The sequence below is a fragment of the Oxyura jamaicensis genome, chromosome 4 (assembly GCF_011077185.1).
Source record: "Oxyura jamaicensis isolate SHBP4307 breed ruddy duck chromosome 4, BPBGC_Ojam_1.0, whole genome shotgun sequence".
Classification (NCBI taxonomy): Eukaryota; Metazoa; Chordata; class Aves; order Anseriformes; family Anatidae; genus Oxyura; species Oxyura jamaicensis.
This window is the reverse complement of record NC_048896.1, coordinates 20888016-20904499: the sequence shown is the minus strand read 5'-3', so window position 1 is coordinate 20904499 and position 16484 is coordinate 20888016. Positions and strand designations below refer to the sequence as shown.

General features: G+C 41.1%; 1 protein-coding gene across 1 annotated transcript in view; it reads right to left on the bottom strand.

Annotated features, from left to right (window-relative positions):
- COL25A1 (collagen type XXV alpha 1 chain) overlaps positions 1-13685 on the bottom strand; it is a 314583-nt gene extending 300898 nt beyond the window's left edge. The window contains exons 1-2 of the mRNA XM_035324280.1: positions 13243-13685; positions 12563-12632 (exon numbers count right to left, since the gene is read on the bottom strand). Of these exons, the coding sequence (XP_035180171.1) occupies positions 12563-12632; positions 13243-13596 (424 nt within the window). The 5' untranslated portion in view covers positions 13597-13685. The remainder of the gene's footprint in view (positions 1-12562; positions 12633-13242) is intronic.
- Between the last annotated feature and the right edge of the window lie 2799 nt (positions 13686-16484).

Sequence of the window (16484 nt, the reverse complement as noted above, 5' to 3'; positions counted from 1 at the left end):
AGGCTATCTTAGAAGGCTCATTGAAAAAAGGCTATCTTAGAAGGCTCATTGAAAAAGGCACTTGTCTCTGACTATGGTGCATTTCTCCTCACATCTCAGTCACAGACAAGTGGATTATCTTCCCAGAATGGATGTGTCTTAACAACAGAGTGAGGTTTTCTCCCCTCCGCTAACACACTTACTCCAGATTTTGACAACCCAAACGGGAACCTACATGTGAAACATTTTTATACCACTGCAGGCAAAGAAATTTGTGAAGTACAACTTGTTAAATAATGAAAGGAACATTTGGGTTCAGCAAATAGTGACTTTTCAAGCATAGCGTCAGGAAAGCAGGGAATGAGAGAGCTAGCTACGAGCATTAAAACAGGGGTCTGAGCTAAACAGAAGGAACACCTCTTCTGTAAGCATGAACACATGCATATGCAAGATTCAGTCACGTTGGTAACAAAATGAAGAAGGTCCATCTATGCATACTGGTCTATCTATTTCTATACCTCAAAACTGGTATTTTTAACACTTCTGTTCAATTTCTGGTAATTGGATCTAATCACTTCTAATCAACAGTCTTCAGTACAATACAATATTCATAGGTCTGTGAACTACAAATTGAAATGTGAGACTATGTAACTCTCACATAAAAATAAATACCTTTTTTTTTTTTTTTTTAATATTGCGCAGGCTATCCCCAAAGTGACCATAACTCTTACAACATAACAAAACTAATTTAGTATTCTTATAAGTACAAACATAAATAATGTTCTTACTCAAAGAATTGAAAGAATAAATGGTAAATGAATAAAAATAACATTTATACTATGGGAAAGAACTATAAATCAAATGATAAAAAGTCAATGATAATGCCTGCACATATAAACAAGTATGCACAAGGATCTAAAGTGGTGGGTGGGCATGCTCAGATCTGACTCCAAAGTAGCTACTGATTTCAGTTAAAATCTGTGGGACTATTCATATGAAGTAGTGTATCTGCATATATTGGGTCTGACTATTGTCAGTCAGAACTACAGTTAAAGACTATGTTCACATACCACAAGTTAAAAAGTAAAATGACATTTGGGCATTAGAAATTCTGGTAGCACAAGAAGCTGCTTCTGTCCCTGAGCAAGTTATCTGATCTGGCATTGGTCACCTCTTCTAATATAAAGGTTCTTCTGGTTTAGGTTGTTTTTTAAAAACTAAAGTCCTCCAAAACAAACAAACCTCCCAGAAGGTTGCATCATTTCAAACTGATGCATTTGCATCAAGTTGGAGTGGAGTTTGTATCAAGGTGGAGTTCAGATGACCATCAGTGTGAAACCACCACAGAGCGCTACATGGGATCTCATTCAAGTATCCTCAGAAAATGAACATCAGATTCTATTGATTATGTTCTGTCTCAGTAATCAAAAAGGAGCATGGTCATAATGCTGATCAAGAAGAGAGAAATGCATTTTGAGAACAAAAGTTCTGCTCCTCAAAAACAGTAACTTTATTTGTAATAAGGAATACTTTGTACATGCAAGTCTTCAGGATGCTTTGATTAATGTATACAACATTTACATCAATCCTATCTCGCACACAGAAAAACTTAGGAATGAACACATTCTACCCTGCCTTTACAGCTCTATAACAGAATAGTTACAACACAGGACTGTTGCTTAGTTTTCTTTGCTATAATCCATTAAGCATGGTTTCCTCTAATGGTGCGCTCAATTTTTTTCCGGAGTGTTCCATTTCACATAGTGAACACTAATTTTGTACTATCCTAGAATGGACTGAAACTGTTCAGAATACAAGAACAGACCACCTTGTAGCAGCAAAACTGTTTCAAGGAAAAAAAGGTGAGGATTTCAGCTATCTTATATTTTTCATTCATTGCTGGTGGTTCACTTTTCAAAGTTGGTGCTTCTTCTTAGCTGGCCATGATAACAGATTATACACTGCCTCTTAATTGAATGTGCCAGAAGAAAGTCTTCCTCGTGCAATTCAGGATATGGCTCAGCCTGGAATTTAAACTAAGCAAAGCTGTCCTACAGTGAAATAAATCCACAACTGTCACACTTCACTACTAATCTCTCTTCACTAAGATTTGTCTCCCTACACTAAAGAAATACAGTGCACTTGCATGCTTGCTGCATTGGAAAAACACTTCATCTTCACATGCAAAAACATTGCCAGCCTTCTACAAACATGGCTGTCATCATGACAAAGATGCCAACTCTAAGTATTGACAATGGCTGTCTAAGCACTAGTTCATTTTAAACTGATGCCATGCCACTGTGTATTTCAGCCTCTCTGGTTCATCAGTATTCTGTGCACACATTATTTCAGAAACATACTCAAGATGTTCCTTACTTAACTATGACTTCTGCATAAACACATGTATATAGCTACAGCAAATACCATGATCCATTGCTGTGCTACTGGTGCTTTCATCTATAGGTGCCACAAAGCCAATCCCCAGCTCCACATTAACATACACAAATGATTGCCAAGGACCCCACCAAGATAGAGAGCAAAGACAAGCACAGAGTTCAAGCTCAGCATTGCCAAAAGGACCATGTTGCCAGTGACCACATGTTGGTCTATGCTTGAGTAGATCTGCACAGAGCACATCTCATGGCATAAGGATCAAATTAGGATTCAAAGTATTTTTACTATAGTTTGAGACAGCTATCATGTCTCGGAGCAGAAGGGCACAAAATCAATATTATATTAATCACCTCAATGTCAAGCTGAAGCAACAGTTCCCAGCATTTGTCATCCTTTCAACTGGCAGTACCCAGTAGTACAGCAGTAGAGATGCACACATTAAAGGAACATTTGATAAAAAGCAGCAGAAGAGTTGACAGCACAGAGACAGTCAACACATTAAAATATTTTTATAGTGATGCCATTCAGCATTATCTAGACGTTAATTCTAGATGAGAATATTAATCCACAGACCTATGGAGCTTATCCTTTTAATCCTCAGTGACCATATCCCTATGCTCAGGTATCAAGGCTTTGCTTTAATAACACCAAGAACATTAGAAAAAGAGCTTACTCAGAGGGAATGGGCATGGGGCGGGGAGGAGGAAGAGGGGTGCCTTCAAGCAACTGGCTCTCATATTCTTAAATGAGATTATTAGAGCTGCCAGCTAAAGGAAATACCTCCTCAACTTAAGATGCATAAGCTTTGACTTTTAGCACTACAGTCCTCCATTAAAATCCTACCATCATCTGGTATATACAAAACCTAGCAACACAACTACTAATACCAGCACAAGCTAGGTAGTCTGAAGACAATTATGTTCTTGTTTGCAGGCAGTATATGATCTTAATCACAGAAATATCTTTCTAGAGTTTACTTCAAACTTTCCTTCAAATTACAGGGTGCCATTCTGCCTTTAGATATGCATACATAAATCCACTGCAATTGCTGCCACACCTCTGATGGAAAGATTTTGGTCTCTGATTTTCAGCACATTTTTTCTGGTTTCAGAACTCCTCCTTCCAACCCATTCCCCCCCATTGTTTTAGAAGACATATCTTTATAAATAGCAGTTTTCCACCATAATCTTAAAGACAACAGGCTACAAATGTGCTTATACAAATGGAAGGAACTCCATTCATAATCTAAAATTTTAACATACTTGTGGTATGATACTTTTTCCTCTCTGCTTGTCATTATCTTCCCATTGAGTATTTTTAAAGTAAATGGATTTATGTTGAGACAGGGTAAGTAGCAAGTGTCAGAGCAGAAAAGGCCTTGACACTACTTTTTTTTTTTTTTTTTTTTTACTGTCTTCCTCCCATGATGTTTACAGCTCTTACTCTACAGCCACTTACTCCTAAGAATACTAAAACTCTTCTGAAGAGTAAAAAAGAGGCAAGCTCATAAGCTAACTGATTCTGTTTGTTGTGGAAAGAGGAAGAGAAAATAAAATACTTTCCTCTCACAGATCTCTAATGCTCAGAGGAAGCACCTCCCAGATACCAGTGGACTGAAGTAGTACGAGGAAATGGTACAAGCCAGCTATTTTGGTCAGTGGAAGCCAGTGGATCAGCCACCTGGTTTCACGTAGGTTTTCCCTGCAAGGTCAAGACATCCAATTCTTCCTCCAGTTGCATTAAGTGAGCTATATTCTGTGCTATGTCACTGTGACTCAGTGGGCAGCCTACCTTGTGTCCAAAGTATAGCAGTGCGTGGAAGTACCAAAACGTCACACTGCTGCATTATACAGTATGGCATGCTTCACTGAGGATCAAAGATCAGAGAGAAATATTGTTTGATCCCCTTCTTCCTCTCCTCTGCACTCCTTCAGCTGGGCTTGTAAAGAACCAGGAAAGGGTAGGGAAAGCTATTTAGATGGACTCAAGTCCATCATTATTCCCTTTATGGCCTCCTTTTCAGCCTCTCCAAGAATTTGTGAATACATGATCCACTCTCCATTGTGAGCCCAAACAAGACATATTAGCAAATGAATTTCTAAATTTCAAAAAAATAAATAAATAAAATCCTATATACTTAACAAGTTATTAGAGAATTTTTCTAAGGCATTTGCCCAACACACATGAATTGCAAGATAAGTTTCACAGACATCCAAAACTAAGATAATAAATGGCTAACAGACTATTTAAAACTAAATGCAATGACTTTAATAGACCTTCATCTATTCCTCATGTACACACTTGAAAGAAAAGTAAACCTTATTCATCCTTGACAACTTCCTGCTCAGTTTTTACGACAGGGAAGGAGAAACTATTGTTGCTTAACAGGTACGTTGCTTCTTTGTTGAGCATATCTTTGCAGAAGTCTCTGAAATCATTGTATTATTTTTCAGAGCATTCTAGAAGTAAAAGCAAGAACTATAGTTCTATCATCTCTATTATTAGATGTTCATTCCATTTGTTGTTTTTTGCCCTACAGAAGACTATCATCATTTCTTTGATAATCATAAGAACACATCTCTAGGAAAAGCATTTACAAGGGTGTATAATAATTTTGTACTTCTTCAAAAAGCTTATGAGGCATCATCATCTGTTTCAAGGCTTTCAAAGCGCAAGAAACAACTTTTGCCCAACATGCATACAATTTTTACAACTGCAAGTAAATGTCTGTTCCTATAAACCTTTGGCTGCGCATGTAAATGAGAATTGCTTTTAATATATAAGGAAAGACGTAAGAGCAGGGGAGGAGCAGGAAGGATCAGTTTTATAGCGAGCATCACAGGCAAGACTGTCTTGCAACATACATAAAAGGCTGTTTTAAGGAGCACACAAGGATCAGGTTTTTTCATGAACGCAAAGGGTAGGACAAGTGATTTACTTCACACATAAGGAAACTGTAGCCTGCTCACTAAGAAAGCACTTCCTAACTTGAGTATAAAGTACTAGAACTAGGCAGCCTATGGAGATATTTAAACAGTATGTTTTTTCAGCTCAGGCACATCTATGCACTGGCAACTTATTGTACCACACATTTACCAATTTACTGAGTAGCACATTTTTAAACTGATGAGAACGTTTACATGAGGCTGCTGCATTTAATCATGAAACTGAGGCAGATCCAACAACTTGGATTCAGCCATGACTGACTGGAAACAGCAGTTGTGAACCATATGGAAGGAAATACCTGACAATGACTGTCCAGATACATTTGTAGAGTATAGAATGACATTTTGGTACTTCCATGCTATAGAGTACAGAAGCATGAATAAAACGTAATATCTAAACCAGTATTTCTAAAGATTTTCCAGTCTACAGAGAGGAAAAAATAGCTGCTATTTACATAAAAATAAACAGCAACCTTGCACATGGATGTTTGGCACTCGGTTTTGAAAACTTGTTCTGACGTTCTATTTTTATTGAGCTCTCAGAAACAGCTTCTTTCTACTTAATCTCATTAAGAGATGAGCACATGAACTTAAGCTGGCACTGCTCTCAGGCTTTGCTCTACTATAAATCTAAGCCGTAAAAACATGACAGACCACAAGCCTTGAAAAAGAAGCCTGCAGCATTGTGTTCACTATTGTGTGTATTATCTAACTGCAAGCTTCCACTTCAGTCATACAGGGGAATAAGTGCTTCTTCCAAACTGTGTTACTCTATACCCTCTTGCATCTTCTAAATAATTCTAGTAAGGAGACAGATTGCCTTTCTGTAGCTGAATTTTAGGAAATCTGGCAATGTAATCAAGTAAAACAATGAAAGGGAAAACTGTTCTGTGTACAGTAGCCTTCCTGAAGAGACAACGTGACTCAAGTTCTGCATGTGTTAAATTGAGATCGATGGTTTCACAGGGTTGGTACCTTGAATAGATTAATTATATGATTCTGGTAACCTAAAAGGCCCTGTAAAGACAGATTCTGTCAGTTTGATAGCTAGCTGATTTTTACAGTTCTAAGTATACAAAAAAAAAAAAAAAAAAAAAAAAAATAGACAGGTAGGCTGCAGCCAGTAAATTCAGAAGGTAGTGAGAAGGAGGATGAGCACTGTAATGCAGGTGCAGTAATCCATCCTTGTAGCAACACATTCTAAACAGCCTCTTAACCTTAACAGAAAGGGCTGAGGGTGAGCATGAAGAAACAGCATAAGTACTGTTGAATTGAACTCAGTTATCCAAGCTCTAAAGACTCTTAATTTATAGATACAAGCATTGACAATTTAAGAAAAACACACACACAAAAAAAGTACTGCTCCTAAATTGGCTTTAACAGTCACTTCTCACACTGCAAGATCCACTGTAGTTGAACTGCTTTGACACTTAAGCAGTTCTTCAAGATAGACAGCTGCCATTTGGAAGGAAATATAAGCAAAAGGCTTGCAGAAGTAAAATACATGCATTAAAGAATACTTAATGCAGACAAAAAATCTTTTTTTTTTTTTTTCTTTAAATACACCTCATTTGACAATCTGTGCTAGCTCAATAAATATTAACTCAAGAAAAAATGTTTTGTTAATAACACTTATGTGATCAAATCAGCTTTTGCTTTAGCCATTGACATCAGTAATGTTACAGAAGAGAAATCTGGTGCAGTTTGCTGTCGATCAGTTCTGCTTTGAGCCACATCATGTTTCATTCATCATGCTGCACACCCTACATCCTCACCTAGAGGCAACAGAATTAAAAGGTCATATCTTGGCCAATAAAATATATTTTATCTGTTCTGAAGGGAAAAAACAGTATCTCTAATCAGTCATCCAAACAAGACAGACTACCTGGAAGGTTGCATGCTGCTGCACATCAATAAACATCTTTATCTAGGAACTGAAATGAAAAATATCAAACCAGTGAAGGTATGAAAGAATAGCTCAAAGCCCTGTCAGAAAAATTACAAAATTAAAGCTGAGCACCACATTCAGCAAATAGATGATATAGATAGATGATACAGACATGGCAGAAATAAGTAGTGCTGGCAGCTAGGTATGGGTAGTACACACAGGAATTTTAAGTAACAGGGAAAAATGCTTTTGATACTTTCTATATCTATCTGTATTTTCTTTTGGGTCTCTCTGCCAGTAAACATTTAAGTCAGCTCCCCTTTTCTTTACCTCTTTGGTCTTACAAAAATACTTCCCTCTAATTCTAAAAAACAGAAGTAATACCCTGCTAATAATTTCTGGATTCTTTTAATCCCCCAAATTGATTTATCCTCCATTCTCTCAGCCTCACTAATCAAAATGCTCCAGGAAACAGTCTTTCTGGAACACAGGGAAATAACAGAGTGCCTAAATCCTGAGTGCCTGAAGTCTTTTCATCTATCTCCACCACATGTCAGAACAAATCTTAGGTGCTTAGAAGGACAAAATTGGGATGCTAGGAAAATGAATTCATTTTTTCCATCCATGCTACTACCAAAATACATACAGCATCTTGGAGATTCTGTTCATCATCTTGGAGAACTATCACTGTAGAACACACTTTTCCCACTAGATTTACTGTAACCAAAGGAAGACCAACTGATATTCTCCATCCACCAAAAAACTTGGCTTATGGTGTTTCATCTGATGATGATCTGATATAAACCAAGTCTATGTACACCCAACTTGACTGAAACAAGCTTTATAACCAAGTCATAGCAAATTGCACAGTGAAGGAGAAGGTACATCAAATGCCAAAACATAAGGCTCTTTAAGACTGAGATGGAGAATCAGAATGACATGATTGCTATAACAGCACAAAATAGATGGCTAGGAAAGAAGACCAATGGTAGTGTCCATGTCTGGAAAAGGTTTGAAGCTACAGGTATTTGAACACAAAGGGAAAATAAATGCAGATTTCCTGATGGGGAAAATACCAGAGAAACAGTCACGGAATGTAAACATTGTCTGTGGCAAAGAAAAACAAAAATAAATTACAAGTAAAGAAGAAAAGTAGTCAACTTTGCCAAGTGCCCCTCAGTGAAGTTCAGCTTATGCTCTGTGGAAGAAATGAAGAAAAAGCTGCAGTCATTTTATGTGCAAACTATACTGTGCACATAGTGTGTCACAGTAGTTAGAGATAAAGACTATCTATCATATTTTGCAACCTGCCCTTCACCAATGCACATTTAAAGAAATGTATGGCATTCCTATTTATATAATAGCTTTTTTTTTTTTTTTTTTTAAAAAAAAAAAAAAAAGGACTTTATTATAACATTTTTTATTTATTTATTTTTAGCAAAGGATTCATTTTTTTGCTGCTTCTGGGAAAAAAGAGGAAAGGAAAAGTGTAATTAATTTAACACTTCTGAAAACGTTAATGAAACATTTATGGACAAAAGTCTTTCTTTCATTCTTTCACAGGCTTTCTCAAAATGTTATAGGCCAAATCATGTTTTTTCTTAAGCAATGGTCACCCAGTCCTAAAGCTCACTTCACTGAAATTAACAGAAGCTTACCTACTGAACCACACATAATTAACTGCTCACCTTACCACTTACCAGTCTGAGCCTTCTACACCTACAGACTTCACTCCTACGCCTGCCAACCTCACCACATAAGTGAGCTCACTGAAGGCTGCTTATGGAGTGAGACATTGTGGCACATGAACACAAGTTCAAAGGACTTGACCCATCCGGCACAGAAAGGCTCAATCCACCAAGACACACGAGCATGTGCTTAGGACCCATATGCTTCAACAGAAGCTATGTGTGCGTGCACTGGAGTACTGTTTGGATGAAAAGAGTCTAAAACTACTAAGAGTTAAGAATTTCCTGTAACTCCACTGCATCAGGAGTAGCCCTGTGTCATCTGCAAGTGTTACTCCGTCCACAACAGTGTAAATCCTGGTGCTTAGCAGTAAGTATCCAGCACCATGCCTTGTAAAAACTGATTGTGCCACCAGAGCCATTTAAGGAAAGATTCAAACATATGAAATAGTTACCTACACACCTACTTTTCTGTTCATCTGTTGTGGTTGGGAAACATTAATTTAAAATAATTAATATACCTGGGAAACAGAGGGAAATGAATATATTAAGCTTTAAGTTATTTTAGCCACTCAGTTTGCCCCTAGTCCTATGTGTGGAGGACTAGCTGCCAGCAGTGACTGCAGTATTCTTGTTAGAACTGAGGTAATTTAAGAGGAATGTCACACGCATTTACATTTCAAACTTCTCTACTCTGCTTTAAGAGAAAGAATGCCTGCTATTGTCATTTAAAAACACTTACAAATTTAGGGGTATCTGGTTTTAGTCCTGCAGAATTAAAATCAAAATTCAACATCTCCTTAGGTTGTGTGACTTGTAAAAGAAAATAAGCAATAATTAGAAAATGCATTTGGTAAAAAAAAACAAGTTTTTAAAATCAGAGAAACTCCTCTGCAGTCTAGACAATGTTGAAGACTGCTGTTGAGTTACAGGGAGCTACACGTGGATAGCTTTTCAAGTTATAAGCAGCTGTGAATCTGGCTGCCTTAAGCATCCAAGCCACTCAAACCCAGTTTCCTTCGAACATGCAGTTCCTACCATGGAGAGCCACGAGGGGATGAGCATCTCAAGCTAATGAGATCTACATCAGTTGTGTAATTTTAACCCTAAATCTGAGACCACATTCTCACCCTTCCACCTACAAACTAAACTTCCCTCTCTCCTTTTGGTAGAAGGCAAAGGAACTTAATTTTAAATAATCTTTATTTCTCTTTAGAGAACAGGATGATGGAAACTTCTTTGGTGGCCATGTGGCAGCAGCCCTTTTCTTACAGCGCAGGGGTCATTCAAGAATCCCCTGTGGACCATTAGGGCTTTCCAAAGCCATGTCTAACAGACATATATTGTATTATTACGTAAACCCAGGCAAGAGATGCAGTATCTGAGCAGAATAAATCACCAAAAATGGAGCTATGTGGTGAAGCAGAGAGGTAATTTACTCTTTGGCATTGCAAATAGCAGACAACAGAAAAAAAAGAGTTTCCATGATTCTTTTCCTATTAAACCAAATTCCTTTCTGAACATAGCCATCCAGACTTGTAACTGCAGCATTAAGGATAAAAATAAAAGCACATCATGTACAGCCTAAAAGCAAGCACAACAAACTGCACCAAATGAAGGAACAACAATTTATTTGTTCTATCCTCTCCTGCTCTGCCTAATACCTGCCACCAGGAAAGCCCAGTACTCAGGTGGTGGGGCCGCTCTGCTCTTCTCTCAGACACAGCTTCCAGGATGATGCCATTTTGATGCAGACACCTGTCCACTGGCAACAAGCACAAGAGCATCAATGCATTTTAAGCTGTCCAAAATGAGGCTATTGCATGGCAATACCTTCCAGTCACTATAAAACTTGCTTCCAAACTGAAATAGCTACCCAGAGGTGAAAAGCTCTGTATCACATTTCTAATCCCCATAACAGCCAGTCTCCTCTGTGGAAAAATAAAAAATAAAAATAAAAAATACTATTCATAGAAGTTTTCTTATCTTATGAATCTTACTCCCTTGAAGATATTTCCCAGATCACTTTATTCTGACTTCCACCTAAGTGAGTATTTTTACAATGCACGTGAAAGATATTCTGCTGATGATCATCTATTTGATAAAACACACTTCTTAATAGTAAAGGTCAGGTAAAAATTGGTATAATGTGGAGCTCTAGTGGTAGTGGGGAAATAAAACACCATACAACACAACTGTGAAACAGTAGGTACTGACCTTTAGTGTGAAAGCGGTAAGTGAAAACATAACAAACGGATCTAAACAAGGAGAACAAAGTGAGTCTGCTTGGAATCAGATTCAACAGCATTTTGGTCTCACAGAGTACATCTTTGCATACAACATGATGAGCAATCCCCATTTATTTTTAATGCACAAACTTAAACCCTGTAATTATTGTAGTTCAGCAACAGAAAAATAAAATCAACACCGTACACTCATGTCAGTCTTAAAGGAAGTAAATATACATGTATAGTACAGCAGTAAACCAAAGTTTCTTAGCAAAACTAGCCAAGAGCTGAGCAATTCTATATGTTCCTTTACAACAGTCTGTCATGTACATTATTCCTTTCACACTAGCCACAGTAATTCCTATACCAGCCAGTAAAATATTCTGTTCTCAGTTGTAATATCAGCATAACACTGTGATACTGCACATTGTACATAAAATACTGTACAATGAAGTTCAGTAGCTCCTTCAGATCAAAGAGCTTGGCAGGGCTTACACCCTTAACTAAAAGAGAGCCTTACTTAAGTGCATAGTTCTACTGGCAAACATTACCATCAGCTCAGCTCTCGCTGATCGTCAATATTCTACCTGTAAAGGTAATGCGCTCTTTTCTCTATACGGGGTGTGAGGGTATGTAAAATACACTGCGTGTGCATCATGCTTCATCACACAGAGGATGCTGGAATTCCTACATCACCCGTGAAACATTAGCATCATTTTCTTCGCTTTTAAGATGCCCTTTGAACTTGGGTACATGTCATCAGACATTTGTACAGCTAGCACAATATTGACAGTCATGAGACTGTCAAAAAGCACCACCAAAAGCACAGACAACATCACTGTGTGCACACAAACAACTGATCCCAATATTGGAAATCCCTATTTCCAAAGTCAAGCAACATCACAGGTTGCATAAACAAATGCAGTTCTGAATCCTCAGTGTGAAACCTGCCATCCCTTCCAAGGGGAACTGCTTTCATCCGCTATTCCATGAAAACAAGATACCACTGAAAAAGCTCTCGTACGTACTCGCTGCTGACTTGCAATGCATTCTCTGCTTATTATAAGGTTTGTTATAAATTTTCACTAGGAATTTTTGTTTGACTTCCTAAACCGAGAACACAATGCCTTGATTCAGTACTACCCTGTTTAAGATTGAGACTATTTCTTCTTGCTATGGTAGATTGTTAACTTCTTGATAAGTGTTATTGTTCGGCATCTTCCAACCTAGCGCTGGATTTTTAACTCATGTATATACTATCCAGTGCCACAGTGGAAATGCAATACAGTTCTGGGCTTTACACCTTTCCCACCAAATGCATAGGTGCTGACTGAAGAAACATCCCCTTGACCTGACTTAGGTGTATCTGAAACACGCGGGACGCAAACCCCCAGGATTACAAGCCTGCAAGAGGAGAGATTTGCAGGTTGTGCCTGTTACCTGGTGGGCAGCTGCATTCTGGAGGCACTTCTCTCACGACTCGTATTTTTGCCAAGTGCTCATAGGACTTCTGTGGGCAAGAGAAGCAGCGTGAGGGGACTCAGCAGGCTTGGCCAAGCGTTGCAGACCTGCATGCCTGCAAACTGCAAGCCTGCAAACCACGGCTTACAGGTCGCTCACAGGCTGCACAACCAGCCGGGGCTCCTTCACTTGGACTCGACCCAGCCTCCATCCCTGACCCCTCCACCCCTACAACTGCTGAAAGAAACCCACCAGCTCTCTCCCACCTCCACTACCCCTCGCAAACACCCCCATACTTTTTAATTGCATTTTTCTTACAAACACAGGGGATAAGCACAGGGACTCACAGGAAGAAAACCCTCAGGGTTTCCAGTGTGATGGCCACCCTGTGAACCCCCCGACCCCCCATCAGTGGTCACCACCCAAGTCTCCCAGCCTCAGTAGTCACCTCCAACACCTCAATAGTCGCCTCCCCAAGCCCCCCATCACTGCTCTCCCCCATCCTCATCCCAACCCTTTCTCTTTCCCACTCCCCTGGCCGCCCGCAGAGCTGCCCCCTCGCCCCCCACCGGCCTCCCCTGATCCCACAAGGGCTCTCAGCACCCACTCCCAGATCATCCTTCCATTGTCCCCCCCTTGTCCCATCCGGTCCCGCACACCTGGGCGAGGAGCCGCTCCACTTTCTCCTGCATCATCGCGTTCAGCTGCTCCAGGGAAAAGCCAGGCAGCGGCGGGAGCGGAACGGCGGCCGCCGAGGACCCCCCTCGGGTTTCCTCGATGGCTGCCAGCCTGGCCTGGAGGTCGCTGGTCCGCACCCCCAGGTAGAGGCAGCATGCGGCCGCCAGCGCCGAGAGGAGGGCGGCCAGCCCCGAGCCGCACGGCCGCGGGCAGCGCTCCCCGGAGCAGCCCGGCCGCTCGCTGCCATCCCGTCCTGCGGCTCCCCGGCTCTTCCCCCGCATACTTTCGTACCCTTCAGCTGCGGCAGCTTTTATTTCCTTTCCTCCACCCCCCATGGAGGCGAGTAGTTTGCAAACAGCGGCAACAAAACAATAATAATAATGATAATAATAATGATAAATGGCGGGAAAACGAAATAACGGGAAGGCAGGACGGCAAGAAACAAGGAAAAAAAAAAACAAAAACGGACGGACAGCTGGCTGTCGCACTTAGAGGGGCTCCCCCCGCAGCCCCCGAGCAGCGGCGGGGGTCGGAGGCTCTAGAGTGGGTCGAGCCCCCGCGGCTGGTGCCCGCCCGGTGCTGGGAGCGCTCTGCGGCCGCCGGGCCACTTGTCAGAGGAGTTTGGGGCGGGGGGGAGTCCCCCCCGCTGCTCCTCTTTCCCCTCCCCCTCCTTCTTTCCCCTCCCCCTCCTTCTTTCCCCTCCCCGTCCCCCTCCCCCTCCTTTCTCCCTCTCCCTCCCCCTCCCCGGGCCGCCGAGACTTGTTGTTCCCCCCCTCTCCCCACCTGCCTGCGGGCTCCCCAGGGCAGGGAAGCCCCCCCCCTCCCTTCCTTTCCCCTCTCCTCCCTCATTAGCATAATTTATTCACCCGGGCGGGGGGCGTTTTGCATAATGTATGCACGGCGCGTCCCCGAGGTGGCAAGCCAACGCTGGCCGAGGGTGGCCTCCGCGGTCTTCAAAGGAGAGCAGCCCGCTAGCCCCCAGGGCCAGCCGGGTCAGCCCTGCACTAAGCTCAGCCGCGGTGCCCGGTGATGCTCGGAGGCTTGGTACCATCCAGTGGACGAGCAGCAGCTGTGCAGTGCGCTTACATCGCCTGAAGGCAATAAACCGGAGGGGTAAAATAAATAAAAAATAAAAAAAAATAAATAAAAACATATATAAAAAATAAATTAAGGATGTCAAGGCTCAGCCTCGCTGCTTTTGCTGCCTCCTTACAAGCCGGAGGCAGAGGGAATCCAGGACATGCACACGTTTGGTGCCTGTGAGCCTTGCTTCTTATTTTGCAGCCATGATGGTGCCAAAGGCACCTATTTGGGACCATGGCTGAGATTGAAAACAGACTTCTGTAGCGCTCTTGAGAATGCTACCAAGGCAATGAAAGAGCTGATATCCTCGGGGGGCGCCCCCCCCACCGGTGGAATTGGTAGTTTTTATGTTTTTTTTCAATGTTTGTATGTTGTTTTTGAATCACAGAGAATAACTGAGTCAAACCTCGACTCTAGGAGTAAAACAGATGGCTATTCACCTCTAACTGCTGGTAGGCAGGAATTGTACCACCTGGACACTCCTGGTCACAGTTAAGCTGATATGCCACCTAAATCCAGGTTCCAAAACTCTTGAAATGCTCAAAAGGCTGGGTTTGTGCCTTGCAGCTGAGGTGGAGCAGTACCACAGATGCACCAAGCAGGCTGAGAGCACATGCAGGCAGAGCCCACAGAGCCGCAGCGGTCTGCCTGGAAGAGCAGTAGAACACGGGAGGGGATTTTAATTGCAGTCTCCTGAGGTGCAGGTGTGGGCAACCCTGCTCCCCGACACAGAGGAGCACTCCCACTTGGAAGATCCCTATCTCCACGCGCTGCCTTCCAGCAGATCCAGTGTGCGGCAGGGGTGGAGGTGCTGACGCAAGATGCTGCTGTTTGCAGGGCGCAGCCCTTCATTTGAAGACGTGCACGGTGCCTGCAGATAAGGATTTTTCTGCCAGACAGGATGAGTGTCTGGAGTTCTTTCCATATTTCTATGTCTACAGCAGGCCATGTTCTGGCTGACAAACCCACAGTCTGGGATTGGATTTCTTTAACAGATATAATATAAACTTGCCATTAGAATTAGGCCAAAAATAAGCCTTCCTCTGCTGAAATGACAGGTCATGTTCTGCTTATAAAATGTTTTGTATAAATGGTCAAGAACAGCAGGAGGTACAGGGTAAGGACAAGTAGAAAACGGAGTCTGGGACTCAGCATTCTAGCTGAGGTGACACAGATGAGGATAAGGGCTCCAGCAATCACCAGCCATCATGATGATGCAGGACAGACCTGAAACCTCTGTTCCAAATGTTTCTGCCTCCAAACTGAGCCTTTACATTATTCATTGCACATGAACATGAACTGTATCTTCAGTCAGATACATCCTCCATTCCTCTTGTTCCTACCCAATTCACCTTCTGTGCCTCTTGTGCCCTAAATGAGATTTTCTTCCACCTTTGTCTACCTATGTAGGTAAAATGTGAGATGAAAGTAGAATCTAGCACTTCTGTGACTTGCCTTGTTGCTCAGCTGCCTCACATGCTAGGTAGTACAGGATTTCCCAAAAAGCTGCTCGTCTTACCTGCCAAGATGACACAGAATCACCAGAAAACCAGAACATTTAACTGTTTTGGAAAAAAATAAAAAATAAAAAAAAAAAAAGGAAAAGCATTTCACTTTCAAATATCCAAATAGATTGCCTCCTGCCACTTTAAATTTAATATAAGCACATTAAAGTACAGCATACATGATGCAGTACATTAATATACTTAGGAGATGGATAACACTTACTCGTGATTTAATGCTTAGATATACTAATTTCACATCTACTGTACAAACACTCCATATATTTGAATCTTTAAGTCAGACTTAGCTTCACACTAGAGGCAATTGAGTCACATGAGCATAGGATTTAGTTTATTAGTTCCATAACCTTGCTGGTATTTTGGCTAACCTGATAAAAATAATAAAAATAATAATAACAACAACAACAAAAAAACTTGCATCTGGATTTTAATATATTTCACAGGATATCCTTTTTCAAAATGATGAAAACAGTTCTCCTAGACCCACAAACTGACTGATTCAAGACAAAATTCAGACACTGTATATAATTTTTTACTAAAATTCACAAGCATTTTTCATGTGAATGTATTACAAAACAATTCATAATAGATACACTGACTACCTTGCATTTTTCATA